The sequence below is a fragment of the Pinus tabuliformis genome, chromosome 6 (assembly GCF_031772625.1).
Source record: "Pinus tabuliformis cultivar Carrire ecotype Pingquan chromosome 6, CPIR1, whole genome shotgun sequence".
Classification (NCBI taxonomy): domain Eukaryota; kingdom Viridiplantae; phylum Streptophyta; class Pinopsida; order Pinales; family Pinaceae; genus Pinus; species Pinus tabuliformis.
This window is the reverse complement of record NC_142292.1, coordinates 1,936,587,077-1,936,603,138: the sequence shown is the minus strand read 5'-3', so window position 1 is coordinate 1,936,603,138 and position 16,062 is coordinate 1,936,587,077. Positions and strand designations below refer to the sequence as shown.

General features: G+C 36.2%; 1 protein-coding gene across 1 annotated transcript; it reads right to left on the bottom strand.

Moving 5' to 3' along the window:
• Nucleotides 1–661: 661 nt before the first annotated feature.
• Nucleotides 662–4,640, bottom strand: LOC149266944 (uncharacterized). The gene is made up of 3 exons (XM_089409703.1): nt 4,091–4,640; nt 1,349–2,034; nt 662–1,024 (listed from the first exon to the last, which is right to left on the bottom strand). The coding sequence occupies exons 1-3, from the start codon at nt 4,638–4,640 to the stop codon at nt 662–664; spliced, it is 1,599 nt and encodes a 532-aa protein (XP_089265829.1).
• Between the last annotated feature and the right edge of the window lie 11,422 nt (nt 4,641–16,062).

Sequence of the window (16,062 nt, the reverse complement as noted above, 5' to 3'; positions counted from 1 at the left end):
TCCCGAAAACAACAATGCATTACCGATTCATTTTCCCATACATTTTTCTGAAAACAGGTGGGAAATGAAATACAATTCCACCCTTACATTGGTGTAGGCTTTCGCCGGCACTGGACAAATGATGGTATTGTCTGTGTATTGTGACCTATACAACTTTTGTTATTGTGCTGAAATTCAACTCATTGCGCTGACATCTTCACATTCAACACAAATAGCTCTCCGCACACAACATCCCATACAAACAACGCCTCCCCACAAATAGCTCTCGGTCAACCATGGAAATAGATGCAATGCAAAATTACACAGCATGAAGGCGTTAAAACTCCACATTTTTTTATTCACCGGTCCATTATCTTGATTTATAGCGAAAACATTTCAGATAATTGTTTTTCGAATAAATTGCAATCGATTTGGATTTTCTATGCAAATATAATATAATTATTTGCTCACAAATATTTTTTTTAGAGAAAAAAAACTTAATATATTATATGAGGAATATAAAATAATTGAGATACATCCGCAGATTCAGATCTGTATTCCACAAATAGTCTTAAGCAAAAGATCTATGATCTATAGAGAAAAACATTATGTTTATGAAGCCAAACTGAAAATATTTGTATCAAAATCTCTGTAGATAGTGACTATCATGCAAAACAGAGCACTAAAAGTCTGTTAAGGCAAAATCATTGATCTGATAAGTGGAGTCATCCGATACTATCTCAAGATGCCAGAATCCAGGAGAGGAAGAAAGACCCATTTTAGAAAGTGCGTCGGCTGTAGAGTTTTTGTCCTTGTTGATGTGCTGAATAGTGCAATTTTCCATGCGGTTCCAGTAGAAGTTGATCCTATCTCTCCATCTGGTCAGATGTTGTGCCAAAATGGAATTTTTCCTGTTTACCGAATCTACCAATAGCTTCGAATCGCCAAAGATAGCCACCTGCTGAATGTCTAGGAATATACAAAATTTTAAAAGACCTGTGAGGGCAATGGCTTCAGCCAGATTGTTGGAACCCTGACCACCGTGCTAGAAAGAAGAGAAATGTGACTTTTCAGATATCTTTATGTGGAATCCACATCCACATTGACCTTTTTGAGCTGCCCTGTCAAAAAATGCTATCGGCTGAGAAAGATGAGCAGGAGAATACCTGGCTGGGGATTTGTATAGGTTCTTAATTTTCTTCTGAGGGAGCGATTCCAAATAAACAGAGATAAAATCAAAAGCTTTAGCATAAGAAAATTTCGAGTGGTTGAAGATACAGTTGTTGTGCCATTTCCAGATAAACCACATGGTTAAGATACAAATTCTACGCCATAGGATATGTCTCTTGCTGCATTCTATGAACCATACCTGGATCGAAACTTGCATATCTAGCTTGAAGCCATAGACTCTTTCTAATTCCTGCCATATGAGATATGATTGCTTGCATTTGAGAAATATATGTAAGTTTGATTCCTCGTCTTCTCTGCATAAAGAACAAATGTTAGGTCCATTCCATCCCCTCTTCAGTAAGTTCTCCCAGGTCAGGTTTCGATTGTGAAATGCGAGCCATGAGAAGAGAATCATCTTCAAAGGGCAGCCATCTTTCCAGAAGATTAGTGGAAAAATCAGGGATCCAGTAGAATGCTGTCCGATCAATTTCTGATAAATTCCTTTTACTGATATATTCTCCGCCTCATTTGGGATGTTCCAGGTTAAGAAATCTGAATCTCTTGTTCTGAAGAGACCACCATTCTGTAGCCTCATGTTTATGCTATGCCACTGCTGCGCAGACTCTTGGGGGATGTTCAAATCTGTTGTATCTTTCCATCGTGGAATGGGGCCATTCCAATCTGCTATCAATTTGTCCCAATAAAAGATGCCATTTCTATGGAAGTGATGAAGAAGTGAATCAGGGATAACAATATCATCTGTCCCGCATTTGAAAAGATCTCTGCCTATAATGATGTTATTCCCCGATTGAAAGCGCCAGATCAGATGCTTCAGGCAGAGCGCCTCAATTCTTCGAAAGCTACGCCATATGGGGGATCCATATGCTGCTCCAATAGAGCCTCTACGATACCAGAAGTGGAAATTTTTTTGGCTAGATATTTCGATCTTATTAGTTGACTCCACGGGCCATCACCTTGAATAGCTCTCCAAAAATACTTGCACAAGAGAGCTCTACCAAAGATTCTTAAACTTGTTAAACCCCAGCCGCCCATCGACTTAGGAAATTAGATACCAGACAGTTTAATAAGATGAAATTTACGCTTATCAGCATGACCCCCCCATATGAAATTTGCAGAAAGACTGTTCATATTGTTGATAATACTCATCGGAAGATGGTATAGGTGCGCCCAATAAACAGAGAGTTGATTCAATATGGATTGTACTAAAATAACTTGTTAGGATATTCCGACATATAGGAAATAGTTAAGTTCAACTTGGTCTAGTATAGAGTTAGGTATAGAGTTAGGTAAAGTGTGTTTCTTTACCGTTGTACATTTTGTAACTTACAATCCGACGGTCACGATATGTAGTGATCCGACAGTTCATTCTCTCCTCGGTATTACTGACACTTGATCCGTGGCTTGACACCCGATTGGTCCATGAATTCTATTTAAAGCGCATGGAGGGTCATTTGTAGGGTAATCCGTGCATGAGAGAAGCTTATGTAAATTTTCATTCTTTGATTAATAAATTGCCTGTAGTAGCCACGTTGGCACAGGCCGTGGACTGTTTCCCTCTTTGAGGGTTTTAACCACGTCAAAAATACTGGTGTATTGATCTGTGATCTGGTTGTGAGCGGTGTCCTTTTGGTGTTCTTTCTGAGGAACTTACCCTGTAAATTCCTACATGGTATCAGAGCCAGGTTCGATCTTGGGTTCTCACAGAGGCGAAGTTCACTAAACTTCGATATATGCTTGGAGTTCAGGAAGTTGTCACTAAGGGGGGATAGGCTCTAGTGCCTCCTTCCTTCTCCTATTGTGTCATATTTGTAAATCCTTCAATCCTATCCCAAGTTGTTCTTAAGGGGGGATGTTAGGATATTCCGACACATAGGAAATAGTTAAGTTCAACTTGGTCTAGTATAGAGTTAGGTAAAGTGTGTTTCTTTACCGTTGTACATTTTGTAACTTACAATCCAACGGTCACGATATGTAGTGATCCGACGGTTCATTCTCTCCTCGGTATTACCGACACTTGATCCGTGGCTTGACACCCGATTGGTCCATGAATTCTATTTAAAGCGCATGGAGGGTCATTTGTAGGGTAATCCGTGCATGAGAGAAGCTTATGTAAATTTTCATTCTTTGATTAATAAATTGCCTGTAGTAGCCACGTTGGCACAGGCCGTGGACTGTTTCCCTCTTTGAGGGTTTTAACCACGTCAAAAATACTGGTGTATTGATCTGTGATCTGGTTGTGAGCGGTGTCCTTTTGGTGTTCTTTCTGAGGAACTTACCCTGTAAATTCCTACATGGTATCAGAGCTAGGTTCGATCTTGGGCTCTCACAGAGGCGAAGTTCACTAAACTTCGATATATGCTTGGAGTTCAGGAAGTTGTCACTAAGGGGGGATAGGCTCTAGTGCCTCCTTCCTTCTCCTATTGTGTCATATTTGTAAATCCTTCAATCCTATCCCAAGTTGTTCTTAAGGGGGGATGTTAGGATATTCCAACACATAGGAAATAGTTAAGTTCAACTTGGTCTAGTATAGAGTTAGGTAAAGTGTGTTTCTTTACCGTTGTACATTTTGTAACTTACAATCCGACGGTCACGATATGTAGTGATCCGACGGTTCATTCTCTCCTCGGTATTACCGACACTTGATCCGTGGCTTGACACCCGATTGGTCCATGAATTCTATTTAAAGCGCATGGAGGGTCATTTGTAGGGTAATCCGTGCATGAGAGAAGCTTATGTAAATTTTCATTCTTTGATTAATAAATTGCCTGTAGTAGCCACGTTGGCACAGGCCGTGGACTGTTTCCCTCTTTGAGGGTTTTAACCACGTCAAAAATACTGGTGTATTGATCTGTGATCTGGTTGTGAGTGGTGTCCTTTTGGTGTTCTTTCTGAGGGACTTACCCTGTAAATTCCTACATACCTCTCCCAGCCAAAGAAAGACAACAATACTCCCATCCGGAGATTCTCCTATAGAATCTGTCCACCAGCCAGTTCCAATCGGCTCTCGAGTATCCATTCGCTTTGATTCGGAACCCCAAATATTTAATGCTGCTGCTGATATGATGGGCTTTTATACCAAATAGCTCAGATAGCCATATTACATCTTCCAGCTTGAGATCAGAAAGGTATATAGAAGATTTATCCAGGTTTACCTGAAGTCCCGTAGCCCTTTGAAATTTTTCCATTATCATATGAAAGCGCATCCAAGTGGATCTGCAAAACATGGCAAATAATAATATGTCGTCTACAAATAAGTTATGAGTCAGAGATATGTCCCTGCAAATTTTGAGTGGTCGCCATGCTTGCTCTTTAACTGCCTTATGGATATGTAAGCTGAGAGAGTCTATAGCGAGAATAAATAATAAAGGGGAGAGAGAACATCCTTGGCGCAGCCCCCTCTCAGCACTGAAGAAGGGAGTAGGAGAGCCGTTTATGATAATAGCATAATCCACAGGATCGACACAAGCCATGATCCAGTTGGTCATGTTGCTCCTCAACCCAATTCTAGCCAATAAACACCTGATATATCCCCAATCAATACAATCGTAAGCCTTTCTAAGGTCTACTTTGAGTAAGACCACTTCTCTTTTCTTAGAGTGTATAGAAAATAATGCCTCCTGAGTACCAACTACAGCGTCATGGATGCTTCATCCTTTGAGAAAACCATACTGCTCTTTTGATATTGATTCTGATAATACTCCTTTCAGCCTTTCTGCAATGATCTTTGATATTATTTTGAAGGTGGTATTACATAATGAAATTGGCCGATAGTCCATAAAAGTCTGAGCTTCCTTTTTTTTTGGAATGAGGGCTATATATGTGGAGCTCAACTGCCTGCTGATATTCCCCTTTATTCTGATCTCTTCCAGCATCTCTAATAGATCGTCCTTAATATGTTCATAGAAATGTATAAAAAATTCTATAGACCAGCCGTCTGGTCCGGGGCTCTTGTCCCTACTGAAAGATTTCATTGTCGCCAATAATTCTTCCTTTGATATAGGATGGAATAGCTGGTCATTCTCTTCTTCATTAAACATCACCAGGTAAACTTCAATACCCCACAATATATCCTGAAAGCTTCTATGTTCCATCCTTTGATATTGTTTTCTGAAATGAGATACGGCTTGCTTTGCAATGTCTTGCTGAGAGACTAGATATGCTCCATTCTCGTCCTTAATTTTCCATATAGCATTTTTGAGTCTTCTGGCATTTGCGTACCTCTGGAAAAACTTCGAATTTTTATCACCTTCTTTCATCCATAAGGCCCTGCTCTTCAGGCGCCAAAACATTTCTTCCTTCTTCAGATATAGCAGCTTCTTTTTATGGAGATTCTTGATGAGTCGTCTCCTTTCGAAGGACAAAGAATTATAATCTGTAGTGTTTGCAGAATTCTCTAATTCCTCTTGGATGTCTTGAAGTTATTTTCTATTTGTTCTTCTTTTCAGATTCTGCCATTCTTTAACCACTTTCCGGATATTAATCATCTTATCCATAAAATTCTCCTGATGTGTTACAGATCCGCTACTTGCATATTTGCGCCATGCTTTAACAACTATATCATTAAAATCAGGTTCCTCAAGGCATTGTCTGTTGAATTTAAAAGGGATTCCTTTTCTGATGCCCAAGGACATCCATCCCAGAACAATTGGCCAATGATCCGATATGAAGGAGTTTTCAACCACAGAGAAAGGCATGCCGAGGATATCTACCAAGGAGGCATGAATAAGGAATCTGTCAATCTGCTTAGCAATGTAAGCCTCTTCGCATCTTCCATTGTCCCAGGTGGGAAGAATAGTGGATGGAAGAATGTCAATGAAGTTTCTCATAAGAAATTCATTTCGAATCATAGATGCGTTTGGGTCCATTTTCTTACCCTTCCCCCATATTTCATTTGAGGAGAAAGTTATATTCAGATCACCTGCAACCAACATAGAGTCAATATCAAAAACTTCCGATGCAAATGGCGTTCCCAGTATTCAGATCTGTTCCAGAATGGAGCATATATGTTCAGGATGTTGATGCGGCATCTAAGACCTCTAACATGTGCAGAGATGAGAATACCAGCAAGGCAGCTGTATACCTTCGCACTAATCCACAGAGGGTCCCACAAAACAGCTAGACCTCCAGATAAACCTACGGCATCAATAGCAGAGATGTGCCAAATAGGAAGCATTTTCCGAAAATATGATATTGTGATATGAACCTGGTGCATAGTATCCTGGATTAAAATAATTTTAGGACACTTTGACAAAAAAAGGTTCTTTAAGGCCAAGAACTTCATGTCTGCTCCCAAGCCTCGAATATTTACAGAAAGGATAAAATTCATTTTGAAGGAAGATCGGCCTTTCCAGCTCTAAGAGGCCTGTCAACTGAGACATCAGTGATGGGAACATCCACCAGAGATAAATTCCTGAAACAGCAATCAGATACAACACCCCTCCCCCTGAAATGCCTACTTCCCCTTTTGTTCTTCCTTCTAACAGTGATATTCATAGCAGAAGAAGGGCTGATCCTTGGAGAAATAGGAGATGATGGCTTATGAACAGCGAGAGGAACAAGATCCAGAGATTTCTTGGATAACAAAAAGTCTAAGTCACTACCAATCGAATTGATAGGCGATTTAGACAGAGAGTTTACAGGAGTGGGAGCAATCAATGGATCAGAGCCATTTTCTTCAGGAGAGGAATCAATAATGTGAGGAGATAGCTTACTGCGATGGGAACAAGGATATATTTTGACAGAAGAGAGAGGGATATCTGGCAATATCGGGACATTTGATCTCCGATAGGTTCCGTAGGATGATTCAGAGGATCGGGCAACTCATACTCTGAGGCAGTCTCTAACTCTGGCATCAAAGGCGATACCCAAAATAATGGGTCAGGATCAATAGGTTGATAGGGAGTATTCTCATGACTTCCAATCGGAGAATCTGAACTGAGGGGGTGAGGAGAGATATCGGGAGAAAGAGAATTATCAGGAATTTTAATAGGATCTTTAGAGGTAAAAGGAATTTCAGAAAATTTAGTAAGGCGATGATGTTTTCTACCCAATGCTCGCCTTCTCGGGTAATTCATAATGAGATGTCCAGTATGATGACATGCAGCGCACCGAAACGGCACACCCCAGAAATCCAATCTCTGTCTGATCGACAAATCTCTCCAGCAGATGTCGATATGCTCCGGGAAACCGCCTCTAAAGGATCTTTCAATCAGAATCCAGGCGATATGTTTGTCTTTCTCACCCCGACACCAAGGATCAACATAAACACTTCTACCGACAACATTACCAATCTCGAAAAGAGTCTCAGAAGACCAGAATTCAAGAGGAAGACCCAAAAGTTTCAACCAAATAAGGTTATTAGAATGGGTATTGCTAAGAGGATTGAATCCCAGATACCACCTATGCAGAGAAAGAAAACTGCGGCCACATACCCACTGGTGTTTTAAGATGGCTTCCCGATCCCCTGCATTTAAAAAATGGAAACAAAACCATTCTTTCAAGAGCTTAGCAATAATCAGGGTGTACTCGATTATGGGTTTCCACTGAGCTTCGAGCCAGTCTCTCATCTGATTTTCATTCAGGACCGGGAAATTCCACCTCCCAATTAAGGCTTTATCTTGAAGACTATCAATACGCTCCGTCAATTGTGAGCTGTCAATCCGAATAGCACCTGGAGGATGAGAAGTCTTAGCCGGCTTATAACACTTGCGAGATCGATCCCTAGATGGGATTTTTCCTTGATGACTTTTATCATCATGAGATGTATGAGGAGGGATCGATGGCTGAACCAGCAAGTCATCCAAAGTGGAGGCCAGTCAGAAGACGGTCTAGCTTTACAATGGAGAGATTCAACCTGTATGGCTGCGAAGACCATAGCCTCCATGGCTGATGAGTCAGATTTTAATTCCATCATATTAAAGGGTTTGACACATGGCGTCCAAAAAATCCAAGGAAAGACTAAAAAAAAGGATATAGCCATTTATCACTATCTGAAAAGGAAGGAGGCTAATAAAAGAGAAGGACAGGAACATATAGGATCAATCCTAAAGGATCTGCAGACGGTACATTCAAAGTACACCTCCCACAAGGAAAGCATTAACTCAGATGGAAAGTCAGGAATAAAAAACATGCCAGTCACCCTCATAGATTAATGCAAGATATAGGAAGATACAGAAGAACGGATTTCCCAAAACAGTCGACGGCGAGATAGACCAAAACTCCTAAATATCGGTCCTATACCTGTCAGGAGTAGATGATGGATTTTAATACAGCAGGTCCCAAGGTGGTAAATTTTAAATTCCAGACGATCCGAAAAAACCACTAGACCAGAGATCTAAAACCAGATACAGGAATCAGAGGAGACCGAAATCCGATAATCCAGAGGAGAAAGGCTTTAGATAAAGAAATGAAATCAAGTGAATTCAGTCTGGCAAGTGAAGCAGCAGCAGAAACATAACACACATTTGCACCACCATGGACCCAGTTTACACCGGAAATCTGTACATGGTTTAGAAATGAAACAACCACTCTAAAATCTGAAACAATTAATCCAAGACCAGCATAAACTCTTGAATTTATACATAGAAAATGTCCATAGAAATCTTTTAAGAAAAGCTATAAGCCTCCACAGATTGGAAATATGGATAATATTATAGAAGCATGCTATAATGAACCTGAAGACCGACCCTACGATGCCATTAACCTGTGCAGAAAATATCTAACGCTTATAACCCAAATGACACAGAGTAAGAGTTAGGAGTCATATGTTAACGTACCTGGTAATGCCGACAGATCGTATGTGGGGTACTTACAGGTGAAGATTGAAGCCACAAGTAGCCCGTCATGCAGACTTGGACGTGCAGAAAAATGGAAGAGAGGAATTGTAAAAGGATGACTATCTGTCAAAAGGTGGCATCAAAGGATATGGGGATATAAAAAAATGCAGCAGATAGTAGGAAAATGGAGTGATAAGCAAAGAAACTAAAATAGACGGAAGCGAGGTGAATATATAGTTAAACACTGCATCCCAGATGGAAGGAGAGATCTCCAAGTGTCAAAGATCTCCGCAGAAGGCAGCAAGTGGAGCGAACGATTAGAGCTATGTGAAATTATCTGCATGTAAGATGATAGGATAGAACTCCAGGTGTCATTGCGCCCACCTGAGAGACTTCTGGCTTACCGGCAGATGATTAGCTGATGGCCTGAAGTCTGTGGCAGGCACCCCATTCGATCATCGCGCACTACCAGGCCTCCCCCCACCGCTCTCTCAAAACTCCTACTAAGACAACCCATTTGCTCACAAGTATATCAATGTATTGCATTAGTTTCTCCCCCACTTAAGGGACTTTCAACATTAGGCAGCACAGTAAAACTTTGAACATTAGGGAGACATTATGGAGACATAATAGTGTTAGGTTTAACCATGTTAATAGTCACTAGCTAAATATTTACTCACAAAATTAGTTTTATTTTTTATTTTTTTGTATCTTTAATTTTTAATGAATTGTGATGCACTGAAAAATACCAAAAATAAAATGCCTTTCACTAAAGGAATTATATCTCACAAAAACTCTGTAAACCAATCGAAAATTAGAAATAATATTTTTAGGAAATTAGAAAATTAATTTTGAATTTAGGAACATTAGAAATATTTAACATTTTCATTAAACTTTGGTTAAAATTGCAAAAAGAAGCTAAATAATGTAAAGTCAACACATATTGACAATTAAGCCCATGCTATAGCACATGACTAGTCATGAACTAATAAGGTCACATTTTAGTGTTTTTAGTATAACTATTTGTTTTTTTCTAGTAGGGATATATAAACATAAACTATTAGAGATATATTTTAGTTATGGATGTATATATGTGTGTGCTTGTACTTCACTATTTATAGTTAATGGCACCATGAGATGCTCCATAGCTTTAATATAATATAATTATTTGCTCAAAAATATATCAATGTATTGCATTAGTTTCTCCCCCACTTAAGGGAATTTCAACATTAGGCAGCACGGTAAAACTTTCAACATTAGGGAGACATAATAGTGTTAGGTTTAACCATGTTAATAGTCACTAACTAAATATTTACTCACAAAATTAGTTTTATTTTTTATTTTTTTGTATCTTTAATTTTTAATGAATTGTGATGCGAAAAATACCAAAAATAAAATGCCTTCCACTAAAGGAATTATATCTCAAAAAAACTATGTAAACCAATTGAAAATTAGAAATAATATTTTTAGGAAATTAGAAAATTAATTTTAAATTTAGGAACATTAGAAATATTCAACATTTTCATTAAAATTTGGTTAAAATTGCAAAAAGAAGCTAAATAATGTAAAGTAAACACATATTGATAGTTAAGCCATGCTATAGCACATGACTAGTCATGAACTAATAAGGTCACATTTTAGTGTTTTTAGTATAATTATTTGTTTTTTTCTAGTAGGGATATATAAACATGAACTATTAGAAATATATTTTAGTTATGGATGTATATATGTGTGTGCTTCTACTTCACTATTTATAGTTAATGGCACCAAGAGATGCTCCATAGCTAGGATGGGATGGAAACCAAAAACATTATTAAAAGGAAGGCAATAAAATAAATTAATACATGACACTGAATTAAATTATGAAAAAAAAAGTTTTAAGAAATTTAATGTCTATAGGTGCTTGATATGTTTAGGTTTAAGATGGATCTATTTTAATTTTACTAAAATATTTTTTTATTTTTTATTTCTTTATAAATATATTTATAATGGATAATAAAATATTTTACTAAAACATAATAATAAAATATTTAAATTAAGATTCATATTATAAAAAATAAATTTTATTAATATTTTTGAAATACCATGTTTTAACTCCATATTTATTATAGAAAAAATTACACATCTACACCATTAAATGTTTTACTTTCAATTGTTTTTTGTATTGTTTTTTTTCTAATTAATATTAAAATAATTATTTTATTACTACTATTTTACCATGTTGACAATGGAAAGAATGATGCATTTCCCCATAATACACTATAAAATAGGTTTACCTTAAAAAAATTATACATTAAATTGATTTCGAAATAAATTATTTAGAAATAATATTGAAATATAAATTAAATTGATTTCGAAATAAATTATTTAGGAATAATATTGAAATATATTTTTATTTGTTAATAATATTTATTAATATCCCACATTTTAATTACATGTTAATTTTTTTTTTTATACTTTGAATTACTTTTTAAAGTAAAATATAATTATTTACATTTTTCCTTTCATTTCCTTTTGTGAATTGGGTGATCCAATTCTGGATAAGAAAATTATTTTTAGTTATTTGAAAAATATTTTTGAATGTATTAAAAAATTTATAGTATGAAATTTATGTATCCAAATTGAATAACTCAAATCTTGTATTTTAAGAAAGGGAAAAAACATAGACTATTTAGAGTAAGCTCTTTTATTTATATATTCATATTTTAATTTAGAGTGGACATTGGAATATTTTATTAACAAAAATATTGAATATTTTTTTTACTAATATCTTTTAGAATGCCACATGCCAATTACATATTGACCATGTAAAGAATTAGATGTGAGTCTCTTTATATTGGAAAGTACAAACCTTTATATTAGAAAGTACAAATAGAAACACTTAATAACAAAATCATATTTCTTTTTAGTTTGGATTAATTTGGACATTGAACTAATTTATTTGTTGGTGATATTTTTGCATACCACATGTCAACTTAAAGTTGAGGAAGAAATTACAAATCTTCCTCAACATTGGAGATATAGTTTTAAACACATATATGTTTTTGTTTATGCAATTTGGGTTTATCATTTTGAAGTTAATTTTTTTTTTTTTTTTAAATGATCTTGCAACAATGTACATATGATAATGCACACAAATTTACATATGTTTATAACTTCGTAAAATTTGCATCACCTTTAGGATCAAAATCTATTTTTGTACATATGCATTATAGGGTGAGGTTTAAAATCATAACTTATTTTCCTCTCTTGGCGATTGTCATTTTGGATGCATCTTCTTTATGCAAAATAACCTAGTATTACTTTGAATACCACTTCAAAGTTAAAGAACCCATACAGAGGGAAAGTGTCATGGTTGGGGGCATTATTCATAACACTTGAGGCCTAAGAAAATCTTTAACCTATGCAAGATCATTATTTTCCTTTTTGGCCATCGTTTAGGCCCATGGGCCCATTACTACTACCCAAAACCAATTATAGGGATTCATATCCCATATCCCACTTCGAGGACTTATGTGTTAGTGTGAGGATTTGTTCAAGGCTCTTAAGCCTTAGAGGATAAAAGAATATCCCATGGAACTTGTTTCCCTTCCTTACCCATGAACATATCCCTATGACCCACTCTTTGTGAGAACAGGTTATTAATGGCATCCATGTCCACCTTTAATTGCAAATACCCCCTAAGGAGTGTATATGTTGTGGTTGAAAGTGTTTTCCATGAAAATCAGTCTTGAGAAGTGATGCCTAAGCTATAAATGTTGAGTGTTATCCCCCCTAACAATAATTTTAAAACTCTAGGAGAACAACATTTTGAGTTCAAATTCCTTTTTCCCCTTGAGACCATGTTTAGACTTGTATTTCTAGAGTACAAAACATAATCATGGATTTTGTATCTCATGTAGATGTTAAATAAGACTAACCATGGACCAATGAATGATTCCTAGTGTGGATCAAAAATATATTCACACACATAGATTCATTATGGTTTAATGATGGTATTTTCATTCTTTAGTTGACTAAAGATACCATGCGATGGTCTTGTCTAGTCATTAAAGGATGTGCTTAATATTATAGCTATAGAATATTTGTACATAGTATGAATTTTCCATCAAGATTAAACACAAAAGGCATGCTTTAGTGTGTAAATCCCACTTTTCTCCCCTTGTGACCTTGGATAGACATCTAGGCACATCCATAGTGCACACCTAACCTATTAATAATAACCATAACACTATTGGATGCAATTTTGACTAAGATAGGTCAAATGTGTAGGCTTATGAATTATACATACTGCTTGAGATTTAGAAGGAGGGTCTATGGAAATAGGCTCATGTTTACCTACATTAAGTGTGGTCATAGACAAAACACCTATCGATGATGCACAAGACCTATTAATGACATCCATATTCAAGTTATATGTTAGGGACTCCCAAAAGAGGGTTTGTGTCATTCTTTCTATAAATTATTCAAGGCACCCGTGCTTAATAAGGTTTAATAGCACTTAAGGTCGTTGTGTATCCCTTGACCTTGTTTATCTCTTGACATTGTTTAAGGATATTGATATTTGGAAAGCTTCAATAATATCGTAAGATAATGATTTTTATTCTTTAATGATGGTAAAGTCCCTAAGAACCATCCATGCTCTTATGTGGTGGTATGAGAAAATGCTCATTATGATTCAGCCAAAGAGGTTATGTTTAGTTTTTTGGGATGTTGTTTCCCTCCATAAATAGATAAAAATGGCCTAAGGATATTGTTTCCATACTTTAATTATGTTTATTTCCCCAATACCAATCCATTACGCATGAAACAATTAAATAGAACCTATATCCAACACTTATGGTAAGGACATCCAAATGGGAGCTCATGTAACTATCTCTAGGAGTTTTTCATAGTACTTAAGCTCAAGAAGGTTTAATTAGGGATTAAGGCCCTCTTTTATCACCTTAACCATGTTTTAGGTTGCATATCCATTTCCAATAGACAAAATATACCAAAAACACCCATAACCCACTCAAATGCCTGTAAAGAACTTATAAAAAGGACATGTGTCAGTGCAATACCCATTCAAGGATCTTGAATAGCCTAATCAGATTCAATAATATCCCAAAGAACTTGCATTCCTCTCGTTCATACTCAATTTCCAAAATATCCTAATGGCATCCCTTCCAAACCTTGATGTCAACTACAACCTGAAGGGTTTGTATTGTCATTTCGTACATGTTGTTCATTGTGATTAAGTCTAAGAAGTAGTATTTAGGGCCTAAGGAATATTTTTTTTTCTCACCTTACCATTATTTTATAGCTTAATATTACTTTTGTTTAGGCTTAAGCCCTATTTTTTCCCCTTGACTATGTTTTGACCTAAAAGACCTAAAAGTTTATTTCTAATGCAAAATTCCTCCATGCTCTCCATGTCTCACTCAAATATTAATGAAAATTGACCATGGCTCAAATAATTATTTTTGGGGTGGGAATTGAGATATATTATCATTCATGCCATGCATTATTTTTTAATCATGGCACTTATATCTATTGGATAGTCCAAGGATACCATACAAGGGACCTATGTTGTAATGCAGGATAAGCTTAGAAATCTATCTATAAACACTTTGTGGTGAGTAGGAATTCAAATTTATGGTGATTGATTAAAATAAGCACCATTTAGGGATGATGTTTCATTATTATCATCCTATGACCTTAGATAAACATCTAGACACATTCTTGGTGTAAAACTAACCTAGGTACAAATGCTCTTGATTCCTCTCTTAGCTAGTCTTGTGGACTAGAAACCCATCCATGATTCCTAAGAATCATAAAAGCAACCATATTCAAATCAAATGTTAATGACTTACTAGAGAAGGGTGATATCATGGTTTCTATATATTGATCACAACGTTCAATCTTGAGAAGGTTAAATAAGGTCTACGGATATTGTGATATCCTTGACCATTTGTATGCCTTAACACTTTCCCGAGTATCTTTTCAAATATTTTAATCACAAAAGGATTTAATAAAAAAAAAATAATTTATTATGAAAAGATTCTAGTGGAATCCATATCCAATATTGATACCAAGCATTTCATGACATGGTTTTCTAGGTGTTTTTTTATGGAGATTGAGCCTAAGAAGTATTTTCTAGTACCTAAGGCCTAAGTATTGAGAATGTTTTTTGACTTCCCTAACTAATGAGAAGGACTTTAGGATGATTATTTCCCTACCATGAATTTTGTAAAGGCCTTGAAATCCATCCACAATCCTTGGAATATCTTAATGGCACCATATTCAACTCATAGGAAAAGAAAACCCTTGTGAGGTCTCACATTACTATGTTTAAGGTTTTTAATGGAAATTGAGCTCAATAAGGTTAAATTAAGGCTTAGGGCCCCTATTTATCTCCACCGAGCTTATCTCGATTGTGATTCTCTTCTGCTTGTCGACGTGGCAAACTACCCCTGTCAGTTTATGTTACCATCTCCGTCTATGATCATCCCCACTCCAGTGCCCAGAAATATTTCAAAATCGAAAAGTTTTGGTTACATGGATGTGAAATTAATGCAGACTGCCATCAATTGCTCCCGTTCTCACCCAAAATAATTCAAACTCAAATTCCATTTACTCTCGAAAAAAGCTTGCAGAATACAGGTTGAACAACTGAAAGAAGCAAATAACAGGGTTGAATATTGTTTTGAAATTAATTAAGAAATTTAATTTATGGTTTGCAAAAGTTTGCAGTAGAATGCATTATTTTAATTCGAGAGGTAGATTTCCTGTGGAAAACATTGTTGGAATTGTACTGAGTTCCTGCTGAAGTAATTATCACCAAAATAGTGAGAACTGGGATCATTGTTACATAAATTGCTATGGAAGCTAAGCCAAATCTAAGGTAAGTGGATCACAGAGATTTCATTGAAATCATGTGCAAGGGTATGGGAATTTTGTGATTTGAAATTCTGGAATTAAAATCTGTTTGGGACTAGGAATTGTAGCATATAAGTTCAAAAACAAAGTGAAGGTATGCCTCAGCTTTGTTAGTGTCCAATGTTGATTGTTGATGAAGGTTACACCAAAGTTTGGATCACTTGAAATGAATTGGCAAATGTCAAGGCAATGAGAA